At 44.3% G+C, this 25189-nt stretch overlaps 1 protein-coding gene across 8 annotated transcripts in view; it reads left to right on the forward strand.

Moving 5' to 3' along the window:
- The window catches only part of KIAA0232 (KIAA0232 ortholog), a 58574-nt gene that overhangs the window by 8323 nt on the left and 25062 nt on the right, over positions 1 to 25189 (forward strand). For 4 of the 8 annotated variants that reach the window (XM_089516316.1, XM_089516321.1, XM_089516320.1 and 1 more), the window contains exon 2: positions 16283 to 16793. In XM_089516316.1, the coding sequence (XP_089372442.1) occupies positions 16563 to 16793 (231 nt within the window). In that variant the 5' untranslated portion in view covers positions 16283 to 16562. Of the gene's footprint in view, positions 1 to 7365; positions 7392 to 16282; positions 16794 to 25189 lie in introns of all 8 variants that reach the window. The other 4 variants (XM_089516324.1, XM_089516322.1, XM_089516323.1 and 1 more) reach the window with 2 other exon arrangements.

Here is a 25189-nt window from a genome sequence, read left to right on the forward strand (position 1 = left end):
GGTAGAAATTAGTTTCTACAGGTTTTGCCAAAGTTCATTAATATTCTGGCAATGCAGCCATATGTACATTGGGTGACTTTGGGCAAGTCACACTCTCAAGAAGATAATGATAAACACCCTCCAAGGAAACTTGCCAAGAAAACCCCATGATAGGGTCGCCATAAGTCAGGAACAACGTGAAGGCATGCAACAACAATAATTTGACGTTCCTGTGAGATATTAAGGCATAGCATTTGAGACGAGGTCCAAAACACACTGCAGAAATATTCCAGTTTGAGACTGCTTTAACTGACCCAGCTCAATGCTAGGGAATTTTGGGAACTGTAATTTTCTGAGATGGTTAGCCTTCTCTGACAGAGAGCTCTGGTGCCACAGCAAACTTCAGTTCCCAGGATTACCTAGCACTGAGCCAGGGCAGTTAAAGTAATGTCAAAATGGATTATTTCTGCAGTATGTTTTGGATCTTAGGGAGGTTAACTCTTAAATCCTGCACATTTATCAAAGTTGTTCAAAATAACTTGAAGAGCTGGGAAAGACCTTTCAAGAATGTCCATGTATAGGAGAGCATTATCCGCATATAAACTGATTTTTTTCCGATTCCTCCTTAGAGATGGGACCTTGAATTTTAGTACTGAATCTTTTAGAAGAGTGGAACTTATTTCTGCTTAAAAATTCATGATCTTGGACTGCAGGGTTGCAGATTGTACCTATTGAAGATTCTAGTGTGCTACCACTTATAGTTAATAAAAATGTTTTAAAATAATGCAATTCACTAATTTTTTGAGGAGTAGGCTAAAATAAATTTTATAGTCCTTGCTTCTTAATGAATGGTTACAATTGGACATTATGAGTTCTGAGGTAAGGTTAGGGGGAAAGAGAAATGCTGCCTTGAGTCCTGTTGGTTATCCCAACTAGAGTAGATTCATTGGAAATCCCAGTAGAGGAACTTGTTGATTCAGTTGGATTCCTGTACGTGTCGACTCCCCATTCAGTAACTGATTTTCTTTAACCTGAGATAGGGTGAATCCTGGATTGCAGATCTGACCTGTAAAAAATTATTTAAAATCATGTATTTTCTCCCCATGAAGAAAATTTTGCAGTGGTACAAATAAGATGGTATTTACCTGTGTTTGTCCCCATGTAAATCTTCCATGATAACACTTATGTTTCTCAGTTTCTTCCCTCATGATCTATCTTTCACAGGCTTGTTGGGAATGGGACCAAAAAGTAAGGCTGTATACAGAACAGGAGGTGCATCCTCAGTGAATTGCTGGCCACCTGAGCACATACCACAAACTCTGCAGCTGTCTTTCTTCCATCTCTTTTGAGAATTGGCAGTGGGAGTGTACAGCTGTAGGTTGCATGGCCCTATGCTTAGGCAGCTGCTAGCCTCTGAGCAGTACCAAGCATTATTGGTGTGCTATGTAATTTCAGGTCAAGGCGGAAAGACATGGGGATCGTGCCTTCTTGCCTGAACTTAAAAGTACCAAAGGTCCCAACTGGAACTGTTGCTTCTCAGAGGAAGACAGCTGCCCTGAATGCCATATATTCTGCAGCTGTCCCTTCTTTATCAGTATCTTTCAGCACAGGGGGTGGACAGCTGAGGGTTCATGGTTGGACACTTGGGCAACTGTTTGCTTATGTGCCACTCTCCTTGTCTCAAGACTATAGTGACAGAGTTGTGGGGGAGGTTGGGTGGGCAGAGATCCAAGTTTCTTGTTATGATGCTTAGCTGGTAAACACAGCAGGGAACCAAAGCAGCTGCTGGCATCAGTGATGCCAGTTAGAGGGTCAGAGAGCAAGAAATTTGGGTAAGAGCTATACATGAGAATCTCTTGTCTGCCCCATCTCAGAACTGATGTTTGAAGGCTGGGGAGAGGAATAAGCCCCATGTTTAGTCCCTAAAAGGTAGCTTTGTTTAATACAAGTGTATGTTCTAGCAGTGTAAACTGTGGCTGGAGCTTCCTCTTCCCACCAGAAAGACAGAAATAGTTTATTTCACAAGCTTCCTTTTCATCATGTGTGTGTACGGGTGCACACGTGCGAGAGTATGAGAGAGAATACAGAGTTGCATTGTCTACTTTTAATTTTCTTACTTTTTGTGGGATAGCCATCTCTGGCATGATCCCTTAAAAGCTGCTTGTAAAAGCCAAATGGGGCCAAAAAAAGATTCTTTACTCCTGCTGTATAAAATATCATACTGTAAGCAACGTACTGTATGCCATTAAAACATTTTAAAACTATAAATGCAACAATTAACAGTAGTTCCACAACTGTATCTGTATTCATTCTAAATGCAGTGTTTATAAAATACAGTGGTGCCTCGGGTTACGAAATTAATTCGTTCCGCTATCAATTTCGTAACCCGTAAGGCTTTCGCAAGCCGAATTCCCATAGGCGCTAATGGGGAAAAGCCGCGATTTGGTGTGAAATCGCGCCGAAAAGCACCAAAAGTTTTTTCGTAACCCGAAAAAACTTTCGTAACCCGGAACAATGTTTTCCAATGGGATTTTTTCGTATCCCGAAAATTTCGTAACCTGGGTATTTCGTATCCCGAGGTACCACTGTATTGGAAAACCCAATAGGTGTATGGCAAATCCCAAACAGGCTTGGAAGCAATATTAGTCTTTCCTGAATGCAAGGACAGTTGCAATGGAAGAGCCAGAATGAGGTAAGCAGGTGTTTTAATTATGTCCACATATGCTCACTAAATTAAAATACTGTGGACCCTCCCCATTTGTTGGGGTTAGGGGCACAGGAACCCTGTGAAATTGGGAAAACCACAAATTTTATACACACACACATACATATACATACACACAAACACACACATGTGCACACACACACCTGAGACAACACCCTCCAGAACAACTCTGTGGTCTATATCTGCTGGATGTTAATCAGAAAATTGTGCTGGAAGACCTACAAATATTTAGAGAAGTATTCTCTTTAGGAATCTCCAGGTCCTCCAGCACAACCTTTGGTGGAGGTTGACCATAGAGTTGCATTGGTGGGTCTAGAGATTCCTAGAAAGAACCTATTAATTATTAAGCTCCAGGTCCTAGTCTCTGGAGCAGCAGAAAACAAGCTTGCTCCCTCATCAAATGACCAGTAAGGTTCATATATTTAGTTGCTACAGGGGGAAATGATATCTAATTATACTTTACAAGGCACAGAATATCTTTTTTATTATTATTATTATTATTATTATTATTTGCAAGTTTGGGAACAAATTGACTTTACTATTGAGGAGACATTGAAATTGCTAGCTAGTGTGTTCTAGTACTACAAGATTACCTTATTTCTTAGCAGAAACAGAAAGGAGTATACAGTACTCTTATAGTTATCTCTCATGAGCATTTTTGAGGCCAGTGTTTTACAAAGGGAAAAATAAAATATATGGCATATAACGAAAGATGAAGTTAACAACTGGAGCAACTTTTAAGCAGTTTATACAGGGCAAAAGATGAAAGGGGAAACTGGTAAAATTATAGACCTCATTCTTCCTCCCAGGCTGTGATTTTGTTTGGAAAGCTTATTCTAATGTGTGTCATGTTATCTCACATAGTGCATTCTAGAACTAATCCAGTCCTCTCATCCCATATTTGTAGTGGTAAGGGGCACAGCGCCTTCCGTGAAAGTAGAAAAACAGCAAATAATCAATATTTCCCAGCAGAGAAGGGGGCCAAGCATCCTAACTTTGGGTAGCTCTGCCCACTTGGCTTCTGATAGGCAGGGAGAGAAGAAACAATAGACCGGGGCCTGGCCCCTCTCTCATGGGCTGGGGAACCCCAGTCTTCTTCCTGCCTAGCTCCTGGTAAGACGTGAATCCTGTTTGCTCTTGCAGCCATTTTTGGATTACTTCTCAGCTCTCCAGTCTCACCTGGTTCTCCTCTTTCTTACTTCCCTCTCCTTAAAAAAACAACACTTTTCTTTTCCTCCTATCTTTTTCCTTTACCCTCCTTTCCCCCTCTCTTGGGACTATGGCCAGTGAAGAGGAGACCAGATCTCCAGGGGAGAGCACTTCCACACAGTCCGGGCCAGTCCTGGCTTTGCTGGCTGCGTACCCTGAGGCTTTCCCACCACAGAGCAGCCAGACGGTGGAAGCACAGCCACAGTGGACAGAGGGGTTTCCCCTCCCTTCTGCTGCTGAGCCTGGTCCGTGCAAGCGACCCAGTCAGGGTCGGAGGACAGAGAGCCCCCAATGAGGACTCCAGACGGAGGGGAGACCATGAGCTCTTCCCCCCGCCTGAAATGTTGTGGTTCAGGGCCTTCCTAGCCCAGGAAGCCCCTGCCATCGCTAGGGCTTCCCAGGGAGGGGGCGAATCCACTGCGCCACAACCTGCCGGAGTTGCCACGCCGGCTTGGGTTAGTGGGGCTTTCAGCACTCCGTGGGGGCCGCCCTTTCTCATGTGGCCAGGCCCCTTTTATCCCGGCCAGTCCCCCCTTTTCCCCAGTGATATGCCTGCCAGGTGGGGAGTTCCTTGGCTTGCTAATGCAAGCCATGGCTTGCTTTACCCGGCGGGGGGGGGGGGGGCACGCCAGCTCCGTCACCAGGAGCCAGTCATCTTGCCCACATGGCTCACCCTGGGGGCAGCCATATTTGCCGCATGGCCCACGATGGGGGCCGCCATCTTGAACTGGTGCTGGAAGTGTGCCATTTTGCCCCGACTAAGCCCGATGGCAGCCACCATCTTGGGTAGGCCACCAAGGGCGAGTGCTTCCTCGGTGGCACTGGGGGTGGGATGGCTGCGCTTTGGACCTCTGTCTGATCCTCCTGTGATCTTCCCTCACCGGCAGGCCAGCCCCTGGAAGGGGCGGAATCCCAGCCCTCAGGGGCTTCATGGGGAGGGGGTCCAGTGGCACCTCCACTGGACAGGCTGACCGACCAGGGCACACGCCGACATCCTCTAACCTCACTCAGACTTCAGCTGAGTCTAAGGGTCAGGATGATGAAGCTTCATGTTCAGACTCTGAACAGTCCTACTGCCCTCCACGTAAAAGGCCAAGACATTCTCATAGGTCCACCAGCCATAAGAGACCCCACTCCTCTCACTCTTCCGAGGAGGACATCTCAGGAGGAAAATCTGAGTCCTCAGACTCACAGTCTGAGGACTCACAGTCTGAGGAGGGCAAGCTGTCACACGAGGGGGACGACACTAAAGATGCCCCCATGTCTTCTCGCCTCTTTAAGCCAGAAGATTATGCCCCTTTTGGTCAAGAAAACTACCAAGACCCTGGGCATTAATTTACCTTCAACCCAGGCAGCCCCACTGGACTCTGACCTCCCCAAAATCAGTGAGGATCTGTTCCCAGTTACATCACCATCTGTCCTAGAAGTCCCATGTCTCCTCAATTTCATGCAAATTATTAAGGATGAATGGGACAGGCCAGCTGCCAATAGGCCCAATTACAGTGTTACCCACAATCACTATATTCTCCATTCAGCTGTCATGGATAAATTCAAGGCCCCATTGGTCGATGCACCGGTGTCGGCCCTTGTATCTTCCACGGTCTTCAGCAAGGACGGGGAAGATACTCTTAGGCCCTCTCCAGACGGGCCTGAAGTGCGCCCCTTTCACGTGCTAGGGGTTGGCCGAGGGCGCACCACCCGTACTGGCCTCACCCCTAGCACGTGACGGGGGCGTCAAAATGGTGGCACCCTGTACACACAGGAGCTGCCATTTTGACGCGATGGACGCTTAGCGTCCCGCACATCCTGGTGTCATTGTCAGCAGCCCTGTCTACCAATGCCTCCTCTGGCTGAAATTTGCAGAGCAGCTACTTGGAAGACACCTTCCACGTTTGTCAGACACTATAAGCTCGATCTTTTCAGTCAGCCAAGATGGCCTTTGGTCGTAGGGTTTTACAACAGATTATCACTGATCCGCCTTCCGTGCCATCAGGCTCACTCAGTGTGCTTTTCTAAATCCCAAAGTTAGGATGCTCATCCCCTTTCTCTGCTGGGAAACGGAACATTAGAGTTATCTAATATACGTCCCTTTCCTGCAGAGAAGGTCCGAGCATCCTCCCCACCCTGTTCTTGCCTACTGGCGCAGGTGGGTGATGTTAGCTAAGTTCTCTTCGGGTCACCATCCTATGTTAATTTTATAGAGCCATTGTGGGTGACTCTCCCCTTCAAAAAAGAGAGGAAATTTTAGATCCTTTCTCTTAGCTAGTCATTGACTGAGGTTCCCTGGGTCATTCCACCCATGAAGGCGGGGCCATGCCCCCGGTCTATTGTTTCTTCTCTCCCTGCCTGTCAGGAGCCAAGTGGGCGGAGCTACCCAAAATTAGGATGCTTGGACCTTCTCTGCAGGAAAAGGACGTATATCAGGTAAGTCTAACATTCCATTATTTTTTTTTAAAGTGGAGATAACACTTCCCTAGGAATCTGTGTCGTCCAGCACAGGTCTGTGGCTGACCATAAAATTGTGGTGGAGGACCTAGAGGTTCTTAAAGAGAACATACTAACGAAATATGTGAATCATCAAATCTGCAAAAGGGAAACTAGCTAACGAGGAAGGGTGATTGTATGTTGTTTGTACAATTAATGCACACTGTACAATTAATGCACACTGTATTATAGTATCATGCCTTATTCTAATATTCAAACAGTTTTTTAATCACAATATATTTAAAAATCTTGTCTCCCTGATGGTAGCATGGAAAAAACTTTCTCATTCCAGGAGTATGGGGGGATGAGTTTACATTCAGTTTGTATGATCCTTTCATCCATGTAATTCATGACTCTCATTTTACCTGCCAATATATAATTGGTGAAGTGGGAAAATTTTGCATGTTAATGTATCTGAGACATCAGATATCATTTGCATTATTTCTAACACTTCAAAATACAGTACCATAATAAGCAACTATAGGATTGTAGGGAACACCTAGTACTTGATAGGAAACACCTGAATCCGAATCCCTCTCCTCAGCTCACTTCTTTTGTGATTTCATAGCCATTATGTAGGAGAGCTATGCATATGTTTGATGCTAAACATGCAAAGGATTGAAATAAATGTGATTTTAATGTATATTTTAATGTGTTTTTATTGCCTTTGTATATTGTGTTTATTATTATGTTGTACACCGCCCTGATTGGAAGAAGGGCGGTATATAAATAAAGCATTTATTTATTATTATTTATTAAATTTATGTCAGTAAAGCATGATGACAGTCTCATTCTTCTTTTCCTCTTACGTACGTACCTAAATCTAAATTCAGGTACATGTCCCATTTGACATGACATGAATCAGTTTTGTCCCCACTTCTGCTCCAATTTGATATAGTCACCCTAAAATCCCCTCATCTCTTATTATTGTTTCAAAATTTGTTTCCTTTCTTAATTCTTTCATTAAGCTACGTTTGGACCCACCTTCTCAATTGTAAGTAATGATGTCTAGGAAATTGAACATTATGTATCTCTTCCATGAATGTCTAATAAAAGCAAATTCCATTGCATTGTTTCTCATGCAATGTCTAGTAATCTACCAGTAGCTTTGGTGGTGCAGTGGTTAAATGCTGGTACTGCAGCCAAAATGTTGTGAGTTGGATCCTTCAGGGCTCCAGGTTGACTCAGCCTTCCATCTTTTTGTAGGTTGGTCAAATGAGTACCCAGCTTGTCAGAGGCAATTGGCTAACACATTGTAAACTGCTTAGAGATTGCTTAGCATTATAAAAAGGTATAGAAGTGTAAGTGCTATTGCTGTTGCTACTACTGTTCACAGCTAAGTATTCCTGGCTGCATTCATATAAAGTGTTTCATTGATGAGACATTTGGACTTTAATTTTACTTTATTCCAAACCTTGAACCTCTCTGATTTGATCTGTGTTTTTTCGTATCTGCAAACAATAGATATTTCACTGGTATTTCAATATCTTAATGCTCTTGAAATATCCAAGAAATATCCTTGCCTTGTGTAATCTACCATGGTTACATTGTTCAGCTCGATAGTAAAAAAATTGGCATGGGAATGTTAAGAAAACTTCTGTTTTCCCCACTTGGACTAATTCTATAAATTTAAGTTCAACCATCATGTTTTAAGAGAAAAAAAACATGCACCCGTTATTACTACTGTCTTATCAAACTGAAAAAAATGCTCTTCTTCCAAAACTGATTTTTTTAAAATTTCATTCACAACATAGACTTAGTTGGTGTCTGTTGTTTCACTCAAATTTGATGAAGTCATAATTCCTAAATTTCCCACTGAGCTCTGAAGATTTCCTATAGCTATTAAATTCACTTTTACCCTGGTTAATGTTGTATCCAGAAACACTTCTTGTGCCACTTCAAGTTGTTTCCAACTTATGGAGATCCTACAAACCCCCCTTTTTAACTTATCAATAAGTTATTAAAGCTTGCTGTCATTGATGGACACATTTTTAGTCTTTTAAAAATATTCAGTTTTAATTATAAGAAAAAATGAAGGCAAGCAAGTTAACATAACATCAACAATACAAGGAAAAACTTTGACAAAGAACAGTTAAATAGCAGTATGAGATGCAGATTCCTCAAATATGGACAGGAAAATATTCTAAGTGATTGCTGAGGTTTGGTCAGTGGACAAAGACTCTAGACATAATGTATTTTGCCATAGGCCTGCTTGAGCAACTGGGGGTTGTAATCGCTGCGAGGAATATACTATATTAACAGTCTCCATTAACTGAGTCTTGTCTCTTGTGTCTGTTACAAGTTTGAATTGTGTATGAGAGTTTCTCCACCAGACAAGAGCCCTGTACTCTTTACCTCCAATTGTCCATTGTTAGTTTACCTGATTTCCAACATCTAGCCACTTCCAGATGTGCTGCCATGAAGGAAAAATGTGATTAAATGCAATTAGCATTAACAGTAATACAGGGATAACAATAAAAGTAGGGCAGAAATGAATAGTCTGCCTCAAAATACCAGATATTTGATCCAGAACCATGGCCCAACCGCTCTTTCACATTAGGGCAGTCAAGCCACATACGTAGAGAGGAACCTATAGCTCCACAGCCCCTACAAGAGGATGGTGGGACATTTTTAATCATTCTGGATTGGCATTAAGTGCTTGTGAATAACTTTCAAAACTTCTTGCTTTGTAGCAGCTGCTTGTGATTTGTATAGGTCCCATATGTGGGGCCAAGCTGCATTTGGTATCTCTGCTTTTAGGTCTGATTGTCAAGATATTTGCACAAAATGGCCCTGGGCATATGCCATCATATTAAATATAATTAAACACAGTATTTAAGTGAGGTAACAAAGCATCATAAAGCACCTTATAAAATTCTTCTGAAAACCCATCCGGGCCAGGAGATTTCCCAGGCCTCAGCTTATCTATAGCTTGCTTTATTTCCTCTAATCGTATAGGGTTATTTAGTAGAAGGTATGTGAAGAGGCACGATTTGTTTAGATTGAAAGACCTCATAAAGCTGTTCATGTTTAAATCTGATGGTGCCTCAGATGTGTATAACTTTGAATAGAATTTGTGAAATTCCTTCACAATTTATTTGGGGGCAATTGGAAGTAGTAATGGAAGAAATCGTCCATTTTTCTGTCTTAGGCTTTGCTGCCCTGGCAAGTAGATGGGAGTTCTTATTGCTAAAATCATTATAAGATTTGGTGTAATAGAGTGAGGTCTGGATTTTTCTGGTGTCAAGTGCAGTTAGGTCTAATTTTTTTAGGGGAGTTGGGCAAATATCTTCGTGTTACGTGAGTTTTTATGCATTTGGGATGGTTGTCGTATTTCTTGAATCAATGTTTGCCTATTTAGTTCTAGGAGGACATAACTGTCCAGGAAGGGATGCAGTTGGTATATCAATTTTATCTGAAAGATTTCCTGTGCTACTGATGCTGCTTCAGCCTGCTGTGACAAAGCTGTCTTTGCCCCCAGAGGGTGCTTTCAGACCATTTTCTGGACCTTTCTTTGCCATTTTGCTTGTACTGTAAATTGCTGCTTTGTGAATTCTTCTGTTTTCATTGTCTGATATAGTTGTCTGGTGCCTTACCAAGAAATGCTTAGTCATTAGTTTACTAAAGTCCTGTCAAATTGTGTGTGTGTGTGTGTGTGTGAAATGTTTTGGCGTTTTTTTCCCAATTACTTCCCATCCATCCAAGGCTATTGGCTTTTGCAGAGCAAAAGGGTAGGGCCAGATGAGTCTCCTCAAACCTTATCTGTGTTTTTCACATGCAAATGAAACATAACCTCTGGCATAGGTCTTGAGAAGGAAGAAAATAATACTCTAGTTTCCAGGCCCCAGTAACTATATTTGGAGTGGGAGGCAGAGTATTATTTCTTCTTTTCCCTCTTCCCTGTTTGACATTATCCTACGTTCCCTGTAGAGAAAAAAAGACATTCTTGTCCACCACCAGATTTCTTTTTAATGATATCTGAGCTGCTGCAGTGTTAGGTGTTTTTCTTGTAAGGTAAATACATGGTTGAAAATAAAGGTGTGGCTGTGGGGATAGAGTATTAAATCTGATTATGATGATTATAACAGCAGAAGTGTGAGGAAATTATTTACTACTTTCAAATGGCCCATATTGTTTCCCATTAGCTTAGCTCTACTGAGTTTGTAAAGAATGATGTGAGAACTAAGCAAGCCCCTCTGTGCGGTTGTTCAGTGTAGAGATTCCTAAACTTGCTTGCAAACCACACCTGAACCAATCTTTCCAAGAAAACCCTGAGTTAGGTTTGCCTTAGGGTCACTATGACTTGAAGACACACAACAATATCAATGAATGAGAGATCTCCAAGATATCCATTAATAGCCAAGTCCTGCAAATTCTGGGCTGTGGCTTTCTTTATTGAGTAAATCCATCTGTAATATGGCTTTCCTCTTTTACTCACTACTGATTGTAGTCATCACATCTTTTTCTTACTGATCTACCAATGTTCTTTTTGGCTATCCTGGTAGCTGTATAACATCCAGCCCCACATTTGGTACCTCACAGCAAGCTACACACTATTACACCCTTGTTGATGAGCATACTTGTACAGTGCGCCTGCGTCATACGCGGGCACACTATATGCGGCTTTAACCATATGTGGGAAGCCGTGCAGGGTGCAAGGGACTGCACGTCCCATTGGAATGAATGGTCCGCGCGCCCCGCCCGTGCCACCGCATGCACAAGCCTTATTCATTCCAATGAGGCTTGAGCATGTGCAGAATTCAGCTTACGCGGGGTGGAGGGGGTCCTGAACGGGCATGCTGTATTTGTACACACAGATCTGTTGTTGTATCTTCAAGCCGTTTCTGACTTAACCATCATGGGGTTTCTTGGCAAGATTTGTTCAGAGGAGGTTTGCTTACCCTGGAGCTGAGAGTTTGTGGTTCACCCAAAGTCACAGTGGGTTTCATGGCCAAGCTGGGATTTGAACCCTGGTTTCCAGAGTCATAGTCTCCTAACACTCAAACCACTATGCCACACTGGCTCTCCTCTGCCAGTTACACTGTCTTTTTTCAGGAGCCCAGTTTACAAAGCTCTTTTGGGTCTGTCTTTCAGATTTCACATGTACAAAGTGTTAGCGTTGTTGCGCAGTGCGTAATTTGTCACACTGACGTTCTGCACCAGGATCACCACCTCACAAGTGACAGACAGGTGTGTGCAAACTGGAGAAATGTCTCTCCCCTTCCAGAAGTGGACAAAAGAGACTCTAAGCAGATGTATCTTCACGAGGCTTTTATTCTTCAGAAGTTCCACTATGTACAAGGCTATCTTACAACTCCAACACCATCCACCATCATCCACAACTCACTGCTACCCATACTGTGACTTGAGGCACTCCCCTTTTATAACTAGGGCTCCATGTGGCCTTTTGGCCCATCCTCTTCCTCCTGTGTCACAATGATTTTTGTCCCCTGTCCAGGGTGGCTTTGCAATTTTGCAGCACTTTATTGCACTTGGTGACTATCCTCTCTGAAGTCACTTCCCATGACTCAGCACTGGTAGAAAAATGCTTTGTCATTATGGCTGCCAGTGACCCTTTGTTGTCCAGTCACTATTTCAAATACCACATTGTACATTTTCTTAGGACTCTATATCCCAACAGTTTTGGGGGTGAAGTCCAAAGTGCTTGAAGGGTGGCGAAGACAGGGAGCAGAGTGGCAGGAAATGCAGAGATGAGAAGTGAAAAATGATAGGATATGGCCTGACACAGTGCTAGAACAGAAAGGAGGATTTTTACAAAGCTGAGGGTTTTTTTTTTTTTAATGGAAGACTAGGGGGGGAAATTCAGTCCTCAACCACAAAAACAGAAGCATATTGTCCCAACTAGGATTCAGTTTTTGGAAATATATAAAAGTTAAACAGTATGAAGGAAAAAGTGTGTAGCTTTCTTGAAAAAAAACACGTATGGGATTTTTCATGATGTGCTCATAGTTACAGAAAACTGCACCAAAAAAATGCTATGCCACATACTGAATTGCAGAACCTGTGATGTGGACTAGTGTGGCTAGTAAGAAAGAGGTGTGTGTGTGTGTGTGTGTGTGTGTGGATTTCTGTTCCAAATATTTGAAGAATAGAGTTAACAATAATTTCCAGTATTAGGGTTTTCTAGTACATTGATATGGGAGACTTTTGGTGAGGGTGGGAATGGGGGTTATTGGGGTTTGGGGATTATTTTAGATGTAACATGGTTTGGGGCTAACATCCAGATGCTACAGTTTTCAGTGCACTGATGTGGAATTCTTCAGCAAAGATGGACTAGTGTGGAGGAAGAAGAGAAGAGATTGTTATCTTGATTCTCAGCATTTTAACATTGCAAACCTATTGAGTTAAATAAATCCTGCAGTTCTGTATATCACTCCTGTTCTCCTTCCCCTCCTCAATTCTCCTTGTACCTGGTCTGGGAAAATACAGTGTGCCCTTGCTTTACGTGGGAGACCCATTCCGGACTCCCCCACGTAAAGCAAATACCACCTATGCTCGAGTCCCATTTAAATGAATGGGGGTCGTGCATGTGGCAGGGCATGCACACCATGGGCACACACCCCATTAGTCCCTATGGGATGCCACAGGCACATGACCCATTAGTCCCTATATAAATAAATCTAGATCTCTGTGTCACGCCTATTTCCCCCCTTCTTCAACATACAATTGTTTTCCTAGAATAAATACAAGAAGGAAAATTGGGGGAGGGAAAATTGCTTACTGCCTCTGCTCTTAGGCTGCAAATCAGTTTATCCACAAAAAGAGGAGCAGGAGGAGGGAGAAGTGAGCATTGTCAGGGTCTCTGTTGTATTCCACCAACAATAGTTTGCTTGGGCTTAAGTGGCTACAACAGTAATAGTGATGATGGGATGCTGCTGCTTCCTCCTCCTCCTCCTCTTGTGGGTGCAAGGTGAGAAAGGATGCTACTGACCTCAGCACCCCAACCATACATGGCTCAAGGCTAGGTCCATATGGGGGAAGGAGAACAGCAATGGAAGTAGCACTGAGCCAAGGAGATGTGTGGTAGTAACAGCAACCCTTCTAGCGACAGGACTCAGGCTGTTCTTGTCTTGCTTTCCACCACAAAAAGAGTAGAAAAAAGTGGTGGCAGCCTCCTGCTCTTGGTGTGTGTGCGAGGCAAGGTGGGATCAGCCTGTGATCTGCTGGTAAAAAGGCAGCTGCTGCCATCAGCACCACAGCCCTCCTTGACTCAGGGCAAATTCCGTGCCAGGGAGGAGTGGGGGGTAGGGAGCAGCTGTAGAAGTAGCACTGAGCCAAAAATGTGTGGGTAAATGACAGTAGCTTGGCTAACAATATGGCTCCATCTTGTACTCTAGGGAGGAGAAAGAAGAAGTGATGGCAGTGGCGGCCACCATTGTGACAGTCACTTTAGTGCAACAGCAGCAGCAACATCTTGCTTAACATCTTGCACTGCACCAGTGACCAAATGAACTGAGCCAGGCAAAAAAGCGGGAAGGAGAATTATCCCAAAGTGCTCCTGGGAGTTCTTTATGGAGCACCAGGGCATGGCACACATGCTTTGGGAAGCACTGCTGTATCGTATGATAGAATGGGATTGAAACCTGGTAACTGATTTTTAGAAATAGATCTCTGACTTCTAATGTCTAGATTTAAACGAAATATGAAAAGCTCACATGGGACATAACAAGGTCTTGGTACATGATGGAATACAACATGGGAAAAACATACAACTTGCCCACGACAGGGTTTTTACATAGAGAAATTCTTGATTCAATTCTACAAGTTATGTAGAATGCCAACAAATTAGCTTGGGTTAGAAGAAGATTCGAATGTTGCTAATAATGAAGAATACATTCTCTTGCTTATATTGGCCTGACAGTCTGCAATTGCATTATGTCACCATTGCAAATGCTGCTTAATTCTAAACTCTAGAACAAAAAAGGAGTTGGGAACCTGAAGATAAGCAATTAATACCAATAGACCAGATAACAAATTGGATTTGCATGACTTTGGAAAATGTACTTTTGTCTCTTTCTCTTAATATTAAAATCCACTACTGCGCATGAGGATAATTAATTTTCATTTTCTCTTTATTCAACTTAAAAATTAGGGTTACAAGGTTTAAATAGTAGTAAGTAGTAGTAGTAGTTTTCAGGTGAAAAATTGCTCCGAAATCACTGCAAGCTTTTTAAAAAGAAATGAAGGGTCTGGGAGCTTTTTAGAGCCTCAGGATTGCATTTTGGGGTTCTAAAGGCAACAGTTTGCCCTACTTTGGAAAAAAAGGCCATCCATTTGATGAAACTTTCTGCAAACCAAAGACCAGGTGTGCTGACCCCTGCAATTTCCCCAAATGCGGGAAACTCGACTGCATAATTTATGGCACTGATACAGAAATGCTTAAATGTGTGTGCTTATAATAGCATTTCAGCATGTTACTTTTCTAGTGGATGAGATGTGCTCAAATATATTGATTTTACTCCCCAAATTGAGAGGCTATGTTATCAGGAGTGGACAACTTTGTCTCTTAAGGGATGTATTCCCTCATAAGTATTTGGGAGCATGTTGGTGGTGGGTGAACCTCCAGCCCTGGTATGTAAGTCACCTCTTTTCTCCTCCTGTCACTCTCTTTATTGCTCGTTTATGCACTTTTCTCTCCTTGGGCTCTCAGGAAAGGGACAGAGTTCTAAACTGATCACTTGCAGAGGGCTTTTGAAATTAAGCTAGGGGCCACATGCAACTCTAGAGCCCAAGGCTGACCCACACTGCCATAGACACACTCTTCCCACCTTCTACAAGATTGCTCTCTATCTCCCCCCTCACCTACCCTTTTACTGCCTGTCCTTGCTAGGGATGATATCTGTTAAGAGGATGGAGATAGTTACTCTACACTAGCCATGCACGACTCATCTCTCTCAAAACCTTAAATACATGTCATGAGGTCTAACAGCAAGGAAAGATCAGGCACTATCAAGATTGTTAGGATGGAGTTGGAAAGGCTCTCCATTTTTCCCAGTGAAGAAATTTAATCCCTAGGATATGGCTATCCCCAGACCTAGTGTCACACAGTGCTCTTGAAGCTGAATGCTTTGTAGCATAGCTGGTGCTAGCCATAGTCTTTGAAGAAAACCTCACTTTCAGACTGTATCATGCAGTCCTTTACTAACATACACTGTATTTCTAATTCTGCATAATTTTTGAAAAAATTTATAGACAAGGCAGTGCTTCTCAGACTTGGGGTCTCAGCCATCACATAGGTGCTGAAGTCTTTCTGAGTGGGTCACACAATTTTTTTTCCTGCCCTTCCAGGGACTTTTTCTTTCTAACTTCTTTACTGTTGTGCTGTTCCTTTAAAAGGCAGGCTGTATCCCACTTGCTACAGTGTTAAAATTTCTGCTCAGATTACCTATACCACGCCCCTATGAAATAACATTAAAAATTAAAAACAAATGGCAAATCTTTTCAGTGTTAACTAATGGTGTAGTGTTCTGTTGAAGAGAAGGAGAGCAGTAGTTCAAGAGTGTTAATTAGTTTACAAGTGGATCCCAGAAGGTTCAGCAAGCTTACAAGTACATCCCACTTCAAAATGTTCAGGAAATACCTGAACTAAGGTTTGCTTCATTAAGGGCAAAGAATGACTTAGCTCAGATTTGTGGAAAGGGAGGCAGGACTCTCCTATTTCAATTAAAAGATCTCCTCAAGACCCACTGCATTTTTCAAGGTCTTGGTGTTCACAGCAGATGTATGTTTCAGTGTGTTTTTCACATGAAACTTGGATTTCATTACAGTTACAAAGTCCATTTTATTCAGATTCATGTATGTGTATTTAATATGTGCTGTTGTGTTTTTGAAGCACATCACAACTTCTTTTTTTACCTTTTATAGGTCCTGCTGGGGATTTACATCTGGCTTCAATGTGAAATTAAGGTAGAAAAATGCACATAAACATGTGTTTCCTGTTAAGATTTAGTGTTCTCAGTGGTTATGCCTGAAGAGTGGGGTCTTGTCTCTAGACTGATAACTGCCAGGAAATATAAATGATTGTCCTAGAAGTCAAGCGTGTCTCCTCCTTACTGGAGTGAAAAAAAAATCCACCTCCAGGTCACCACGGAATATCATCTTCAGAAAATGCACCACGATCTAAGGATGACAGCCACCTAGATTCATGCACCCAATCTATACAGTTGTTGTGGATGGTTTGCCACCTGAAAGCTCCTCACGCTCCTGTCTGGGTCCTGTACCTGTTTCAGAAATGTCTCTGCTTCATGCTTTGGGCCCTGTGCAGACCTGGCTGGGACAAGAGCTAGAAAAATGTGGCATTGATGCCATGATTTATACTCGCTATGTCCTCAGTCTTCTGCTGCATGATAGTTATGACTACGACCTGCAGGAACAGGTATTTACTTATTTCAGACATGCTTGACTGAAAGATGAGTGTGTGTTTTGTGTAACACATGTTTGAAAGATGTTGACATTCTTTGTCTGATTACTGGTTTCAGATCCCTTTTTAAATAGTAAATCCGAGAAACAAATAAATAAGAATACATAGAAACACAAGTGTGCCCATGTGTTCGGGCATATCCAATGAAAAGTCTGATTTATTTATTTTTATTAACTGTTATACTGCCCTGGAAGGGCTTTGTTTATAAAGTAGTTTACCATGAGGTTTGGAGGATTTAAAATTTCTTTAACAACATAGAATTAATTACACAGATCTTTAGGATCTGTAATCAGCTGTAAATAATACTTTAAATAAGGCTAAAAGAGATGCATGTAGGCATAGTCTCTTTTTCTCTTGTCTCCATCTTTACTGAAGTGCTCATCATCCATCAGCATTGGCTAATATGTGATTGCACTTAATAAACTCATTATAGATTTCTACTGCTAGGACAGGTCTCAACAATTACTTACCGTATATACTCGACTATAAGTCGAAAAATTTATGCCCCAAATTGAACTCCAAAATCCTGGGTAGACTTATGGAAGGGTCAATGAGTTAATGCTAATAAATTTTGTGAAAGAAGTGCCCACCTTCCTCTGTAGCTTTGTAACGGCTCCCTGTTTGAAGCCCCAGCGCTAGCTCTCATTTCCTCCTCTCTCCCTCTGTGTGTGTGTGTGTGTCTGTTTCCCAGGCTCTCAGCCTTCCTGCCGAGCCAGACCTAACTAGCTGCTGCTTGAGAGAAGGAACACAAAGAAAGTATGCCCAGGCTTGTTCCCCGTTTTGCCTGGAAGTCTTGGGGGTAAGAAGGCGAGAGAGAGAGAGAGAAAGCCCTGTCCTCTATTTCTGAAAGATATGAGTCTTGGGGGTGAAAAGCAGAGAGAGAGAAAGCCCTGTCCTCTATTTCTGAAAGCCATGAGTCTTGGGGGTGAAAAGCAGAGAGAGAGAAAGCCCTGTCCTCTATTTCTGAAAGCTATGAGTCTTGGGGGTGAAAAGCAGAGAGAGAGAAAGCCCTGTCCTCTATTTCTGAAAGCCATGAGTCTTGGGGGTGAAAAGCAGAGAGAGAGAAAGCCCTGTCCTCTATTTCTGAAAGCCATGAGTCTTGGAGGTTTCTTCAAGCCCTGAACCTTGGAGTCCTGGGGGTGACAAGCAGAGAGACAGTGGGGTCTGTCCTCCTTTCCGCAAGCCATGTGCCTTGGAGATGCTTTTGGTAAGGGGAAGAGTGTGTGCGCGCGCGCGCGCGCGTGCGCGCACTGAGGTTTGTTTCCCCTTTTCCATGCTGAGACTGATGCTTGGGAGAGGTCCAGAGAGTGAGATATAGGGAGGGAAGTGGTGCTTTGTTCCCCCCTTTAGATCTTTTGTAACATCCTCCAGTGTTTGCCCCTCGACTTATCCACGGGTCATATAAAAATCCATGATTTTGGATCCAAAAACTGCCCTCGACTTATACATGAGGTCGACTTATACATGAGTATATACAGTAAGTTTTGTCACTCTGTGGATATATTTTTGCTTATTATTTTTCTACCCTTCTGCATTGTTCAAGATCTTTGTGTTCCTAATCCTTTTCCAATGTCCTTCTCTCTTGTGAGCTTCATTCTAACTTCTCTTTAAGCTACAGCTTAGAATTTTGAGAGCCAGAGAGAAACAAGTTTTGCATCTTTCCGGTGATGAAAAGAGGCATTAAAAACAAAACATGGTGTGCTATTTACTATGGAAACATTGCTTCCATTGTTGTGCACTACCAGACCACCTTACTCAAGTCAGTTTTGCTGTTTACTTCCTTCTCCCTCCTCCTCCCCCCCGCTTTTGTCCTTTTTACTCCTGCCAGTTGGAATATGCCAAACCATGATTGGGCTTTCTTGGCTTATTATTTGTACATTGAATTGGTTTATCTCACATTTTTAAGGAACATCTTGTTCACAGATAGCAACAATTTTAGTTTGTATTAGTTTGAAACCTCCTGCCAGATACTTACTGAATTTATCAGCTCCATGCAAATTAGTGGAAGAGCAGAGGTCATTGATTCAGGATTCAAGAGCTAAGCTGACTTGAATGTTTACAAAATATACTATCTATATAACACAACTATATATATAAACTTTTTGATCCTGCATTTATAGTCAGCTGCAGGCACATTACTACAAGCTGAGGAAACAATACATAAGAAGAGTCCACAGCCTGGGCAGCAAGTGTTTGAAGTAAACCACAGCTTGTGCAGACGGAATAGTAACATTGCTGGGTGCAGACCCTGCAGTTATTAAAACAGTTAACTCTGTGGTCAGAAATGTGTCTTTTCTCCACTGTAGCTTTTCTCTGCTGCTTGCTGTAAAACAATACAGCCGAAAATTGCAACCATTTTAAAGCTTGGGTTGACACAGTTATCATAACCACCTTCTCTTTCCTCATGTGTCTCTTACTGGCTGCTGTGTATTGTTATCCTGAACTACATTGTTGGTATAATTGTACCAACCCTGAATACAATGCAGCTCTGAGCACACCCGACTCGACTGCTTTCAGAAGCTGAGTGCAGTCAATCCACTACTTGGATGGGAGACTACCACACCATACCAGGGGATTCTCCATGTAGTGCTAGGGAAGAATCTGGCCCCTGGAGAAATATTTCTCCCAATCATTGTTGACAATACTGGGCTAGATCAGGCAATCACATCATTTATTGTAAGGCAGCTTCTTAGTTACTATAATCATCTATCATAAATGTCACAATTTCTTCCTGGATATGCAGGCTTACAGTAATGAAATGATGACAGATAATAGCAAGTGGGCCCTAGTCACAAGGGAGGCATTGGAAGATGCCCAAAGTCATAATGTTGGAGGAGTGCTTGTGTTCAGTATGGGATAAAAGTAATGCATGTCACATAATGATTTTGTCTCTGTGTGTAAGCAAAATGTAATGCCATTTGAACATTAAATATGTTTTTATAGTAAACATGTTCTTTTCTCCTTCAGAGTGCTAATAATCCCCTACCTTTTTGAAGACTGTTCAGAGGCTGTGACTGATACAGAATGTCAGACTCTGTACATTTCACTACTATTGCTGCCTGGCTGTGTCAGTTTCCTGGTCCAGTCCCAAGGCTGATTTTTACCATTTAAAATAACTATACAGCCTCAATCTGTTGTATTTGAAAATGCCTTCTGCCAGTCTTTTAGGTCATTGGGATCCATTGTGTGTCTTTTCTGTTCATGAAACAAGATCTGGTAGGGTATACTGCAGAGTCTTTTCAGTGGTGGTGCTTATGATTAGAGAGGTGAAGTGTTTTCTTTTTCCTAAAAACAAATGTTGCTACTTACCTGTGATATGCTCATTTCCAGCAGACGAGGGTCCTAACATCCTGTACTCTGGGTTAGCTCCTCCAATTTTGCTCCTATTGGCAGGGACAATTGAAACAAAAGACCAGCCCCTATATAGGGAGGAGCTAACCCCTGGGCCTCAGTCAATAACAAGCCAAGTGGATAGTAAGGTAAAACCAAGGAACTGTCATTTATTAACAATAGTTAAAAATCCCTAGAGGAGGGAACTCATCGACAACCAAGCCAAAAGACAAATTTGAGGCAGGACAGCCAACAGGTAGGGTCAAGGATCACAGGCAGCACCCAGGGTGGGTAGGATGTTAGGACCCTTGTCTGCTATAAATGAACGTATCACGTGTAAGTACCAGCGTTCATTTTCCCAGCAGACATGGTCCTACCATCCTGTACTCTGGGATTTACAAAAGCCCTCCAATCTAGGGAGGGAGGGTGCTCACTTTTAGAAGGCTGTGGTTCCCGACACCACCTGCTGGAGGACTCTCCCTCTGAATGCCACCTCAGTGGATTGAAACACATCTAATTTGTAATGTCTTATGAAGGTGGACGGAGACTTCCAGGTGGCCGCCCTACAAATCTCTGACAGGGAAGCATTTGTGGCCTTGGCAGCAGAGGTGGCCGCGCTCCTGGTGGAGTGTGCCATCACCCCCTCGGGAGGTAGAAGGTCTAGAGTTTTGTAACATTCTTCAATGCATGATCTGATCACCTACTCAGAGTTGAAACTGACGCCTTCTGCCCCAAGGAACTTGGGCGAAAAGAAACAAACAAGACCTCAGAGGACCTCTCTTGGTATAAACCTTGAGAGCTCTGCACACATCCAATGTGTGCCAAATCTTTTCAAGGTCCTTCTTCAGCTTTGGGCAGAAGGAAGGGAGGAGAATGTCCTGAGTTGACCTTTGGCACAAAGGTAGAGTCAGGGCGGAGGCACACAGAGTCTGGTCCCGCCCTGAACCAGATCCTTGAACCTTCTAAGGCCTGCTGTGACTTGTTTAATGACTTTTTCGTGGATAAAACTTCTCGTATAAGTGAAGGTCTGAACGCCGACATTGTCGCAGAACCTAGGGTAGAAGTGTCCGGAGCCTCCGTGGACTGTGTTATTCTGGATCAGTTTGAGTCGGTGAGTACCGAGGATGTGGACAAGATCCTCGGAAGTGTTCGGAAAACAACCTGCTCTCTTGATCCCTGTCCCTCATGGTTAGCGGCCCAGGGGGGACCGGCGGTGACACTCTTGTTACGCCGGATAATTAATACATCTTTCAGGGATGGGCGATTTCCATCGGATCTTAAATTGGCCATAGTAAGACCGATCCTAAAAAAGCCCTCCCTTGACCCCCTGGTTCATAATAATTATCGGCCGGTGTCGCTGCTACCATTCTTGGGGAAGGTGATTGAGAGGGCGGTTGCGATCCAGCTTCAGGCGGTCTTGAATGAAACGGATTATCTGGACCCATTTCAAACTGGCTTCCGGGCGGGTCACGGGGTTGAGACGGCCATGGTCGCCTTGGTCGATGATCTCCGTCTGGGCATTGACAGGGGAAGCGTGTCCCTGTTGGTGCTCTTGGACATCTCAGCGGCTTTCGATACCATAGACCATGGTATCCTTCTGGGGCGCCTGGCTGAGGTGGGAATCGGGGGCACTGCGCTCCAGTGGTTCCGCTCCTACCTCTCTGGGAGGTCCCAGATGGTGCAGCTGGGGGACGTGTGCTCCAGTGAGCGGGCCCTTAAAACTGGGGTCCCTCAAGGAGCCATTCTGTCCCCCATGCTATTTAACATTTACATGAAACCGCTGGGAGAGATCATCCGGAGACATGGGGCGCGGGGTTATCAGTACGCTGATGACACCCAAATCATTTTCTCTATGTCTCCGACTGATGCAGTGACCGGGGATGGCGTCTCTTCTCTTGTGGCCTGTCTGGAGTCAGTAATGGGCTGGATGAGGGAAAACCGACTCAAGCTTAATCCAGAGAAGACGGAGGTACTAGTGATAGGTTCCCCTGGTCCAGGAATGACAGTGGTTCCACCTGTCCTGAATGGGGTCACGCTCCCCGTGAAGGACTCCGTGCGCAGTCTGGGGGTGCTCCTTGACTCTTCCCTTCACCTGACTGCTCAGGTGAATGCGACAGTCAAGAGTACCTGTCATCAGCTTCGGCTGATTCGTCAGCTGCGCCCATACCTGGCCCAGAGGGACCTTGAAACTGTTGTACACGCTCTGGTAACTTCGAGACTGGACTTCTGTAATGTACTCTACATGGGGCAACCCTTATACCTAACTCGGAAGCTGCAATTGGTGCAGAACATGGCAGCCAGGCTGGTCACTGGTGCCCCCAGGACCAGCCATATAACACCCGTGCTTAAAGATCTCCATTGGCTGCCCATCCGCTTCCGAGCACATTATAAGGCGTTGGTTATTACCTATAAAGCCCTAAATGGCTTGGGTCCAGGATTCCTGAAGGACCGCCTCTCCCCGTACATTCCGCCTCGCACCCTCAGAACATCTGGGCAGCAACTCCTGAAGGTGCCTGGGGCTAGGTTGGCTGCTACGGCCAGAAGATCTTTTTCCATAGCTGCCCCAGCCCTCTGGAACACGCTGCCCACGGAGCTCCGCTCATCCACCACCCTGGCCCAATTTAGGAAGGGCCTCAAAACCTTCCTATTTAATCAGGCATTCCCCGACTAAACACATCCTGTGGGCCTCCCTCCTCTCTCGTGGCCGTGAGGTTGGGCTAATGGGGTTTTTTATTGTTTTTATGGATTGATATTGTTGTGTATGTTTTTAATTCTGTATTCTGTCTGCGCTTCGGTGCATTTTGTTAGCCGCCCTGATCATTCGGAAGGGCGGGGTATAAATAAAAAATTTTATTATATTTATTTATTTATTAAAGATGCAAAGGTCCTTTCACACTGAGAGTGCTCCCAGCTCAGACACCCGCCTGGCAGAGGTAATGGCCGTGAGGATGATGACTTTCCATGTCAGGTGTTTGAGAGAGACCTCCCGAAGGGGCTCAAATGGGCCGACTTTCAAGACAGTGTGAAGGGGAAACGGTGTCTAGTAGGCTGAAACAATCTCTTAATGTGAGGGTGTGCCACTGTCCTGGCCACTGTCCTATGGGGAAGGATCGATGTGATGGCAGACACCTGCTTCCTGACCGTGTTCGGTTTGAGGCCCTTTTTGGTGTCATCTTGAAGAAATTGTAGCAGGTTGGCCACAAAAAAATGAAACAGTTGACACGCCTTGATTTGCACCACCTCTTGAAAGATCTAAAGGTAGACTTGTAGATCCGGTTCGTGGAAGGGTTCCTGGAAGCCAAGATAGAGTCTATCACCTCGGAGGAGTAGCCACAAATTTTTAGCATGAGGCATTCAGCCTCCAAGCAGGAAGCTGTAACTATTCTGGATCTGGATGGAGAATCTGAACCTGAGCCAGGAGTTCGCAGCGGAGAGGCAGGGACAGAGATACTGACGACATGTTTAGAATCTCGGAGTACCATGCCCTCCTGGCCCAAGCCGGAGCCACCAGAATCACTTCCAACCTGTCCCTCCGGATCTTGGCCACCAGCCTGGGCAGGAGGGGAAGCGGGGGGAAGGCATAAACCAGAGTCCTTGGCCCCTGTAGGTTGAGGACATAGAAGACTTCCGCCTCCTCTGTCGAATTGAGAGAGAAACTTGGGCAGTTTGGTGTTGATTGGGGAGGCGAACATGTCCATCTGAGGTCATCCCAGTTGGTTTATTATCTGTTGAAAAACCTCTGGGTGTAGAGCCCACTCTCCGTGATCTATGTCTGTTCTGCTCAACCAGTCTGCGACGGTGTTGAGCTCTCCCCGCAGATGTTCTGCCTTGATGGAGATGAGTTTTTTTTTTTCTGCCCACTGGAAGAGCAGTTGGGATTCTTCCATCAGGGCCCAAGACCTCGTCCCACCCTCGCGGTTGAGGTGGGCCTTGGTTGTCACATTGTCTGTCCTGACGAGGACTGCTTTGTTCAGGATCAAATGATGGAATGATAGAAGGGCCAACCTGACTGCTCTCAGCTCCAACCAATTGATGCTCTTGGTCTGTTCTTGTGGAGACCATCTGCCTTGTGTCACCTCCTGGCTGCAATGGGCCCCTCAGACCCCCCAGACCCTGTTGTTATCTGGATCCTGTCTGGGCCCCAGATCAGACGTCCTCTGCAGACTGCAGGTGATATCCACCATTGAGAAGCTTTGAGGATCTGTGGCGGTACCAAAATGTTTTTGTTGGATCTTATCGCCATGGCCTCCTGATGTGATAGGAGCAGCCATTGAAGTGGTCTGGTGTGGAATCTGGCCCATGGAACACAATCTCTTGATGCTATCATGAGGCCCTGTAAGTGTGCCAGGAGAGACAGACTGGCCCTGGATTGTGACAAGACTTGTCGAACTGTCTTGGAGATGGACTCGATCCTCTCCGATAGAATGGCAGTCAGGCCTTTGTCGGTGATGAGACACACCCCCAGATGTTGGATCTGCTGGGTGGGAATGGTGGAGCTCTTGGCCAAATTGATCAGGAATTCGTGGGACTGTAAGGACCAAAGAATCTGTTGAACGTCGGTATGGCCCTGGCTCAGCGATTTCGACTGAACCAGAAGACCATCCAAGTACGGGTAAATGTGAAGTCCCTTGGCCCTCCAATGGGCCACTAGCGAAATCAAAACCTTTGTAAACACCCTTGGGGCTGAAGACAAACCAAAGGGCAGGGCCTTGTATTGGTAGTGGTGGTTGTTGTAGGCAAACCTCAGGTAACAGCGCTGGTCTGGGTGAACAGAATGTGGAAATATGCATCATGCAAGTCCAAAGAGGAAAGAAAGTCCCTGGGATGGATGGCCTCCAACATAGACTTGAGCGTCTCCATCTGGAACTTCTTTTTGATTATATAATTGTTGACGCCTGTCATATTTAAGATGGTCCTCCAGGCTCCAAGAAGAAAGTGGAATAACAGCCGCTGTGTTGTTGAGAGGTCGGAACTTCTTCTATTGCTTGTAAGCAAAGTAAGTCCCTGATGGCATCCAGCAG

The sequence above is a fragment of the Sceloporus occidentalis genome, unplaced genomic scaffold (assembly GCF_023333645.1).
Source record: "Sceloporus occidentalis isolate IW3139 unplaced genomic scaffold, rSceOcc1.0.p SCAF_3, whole genome shotgun sequence".
Lineage (NCBI taxonomy): Eukaryota > Metazoa > Chordata > Lepidosauria > Squamata > Phrynosomatidae > Sceloporus > Sceloporus occidentalis.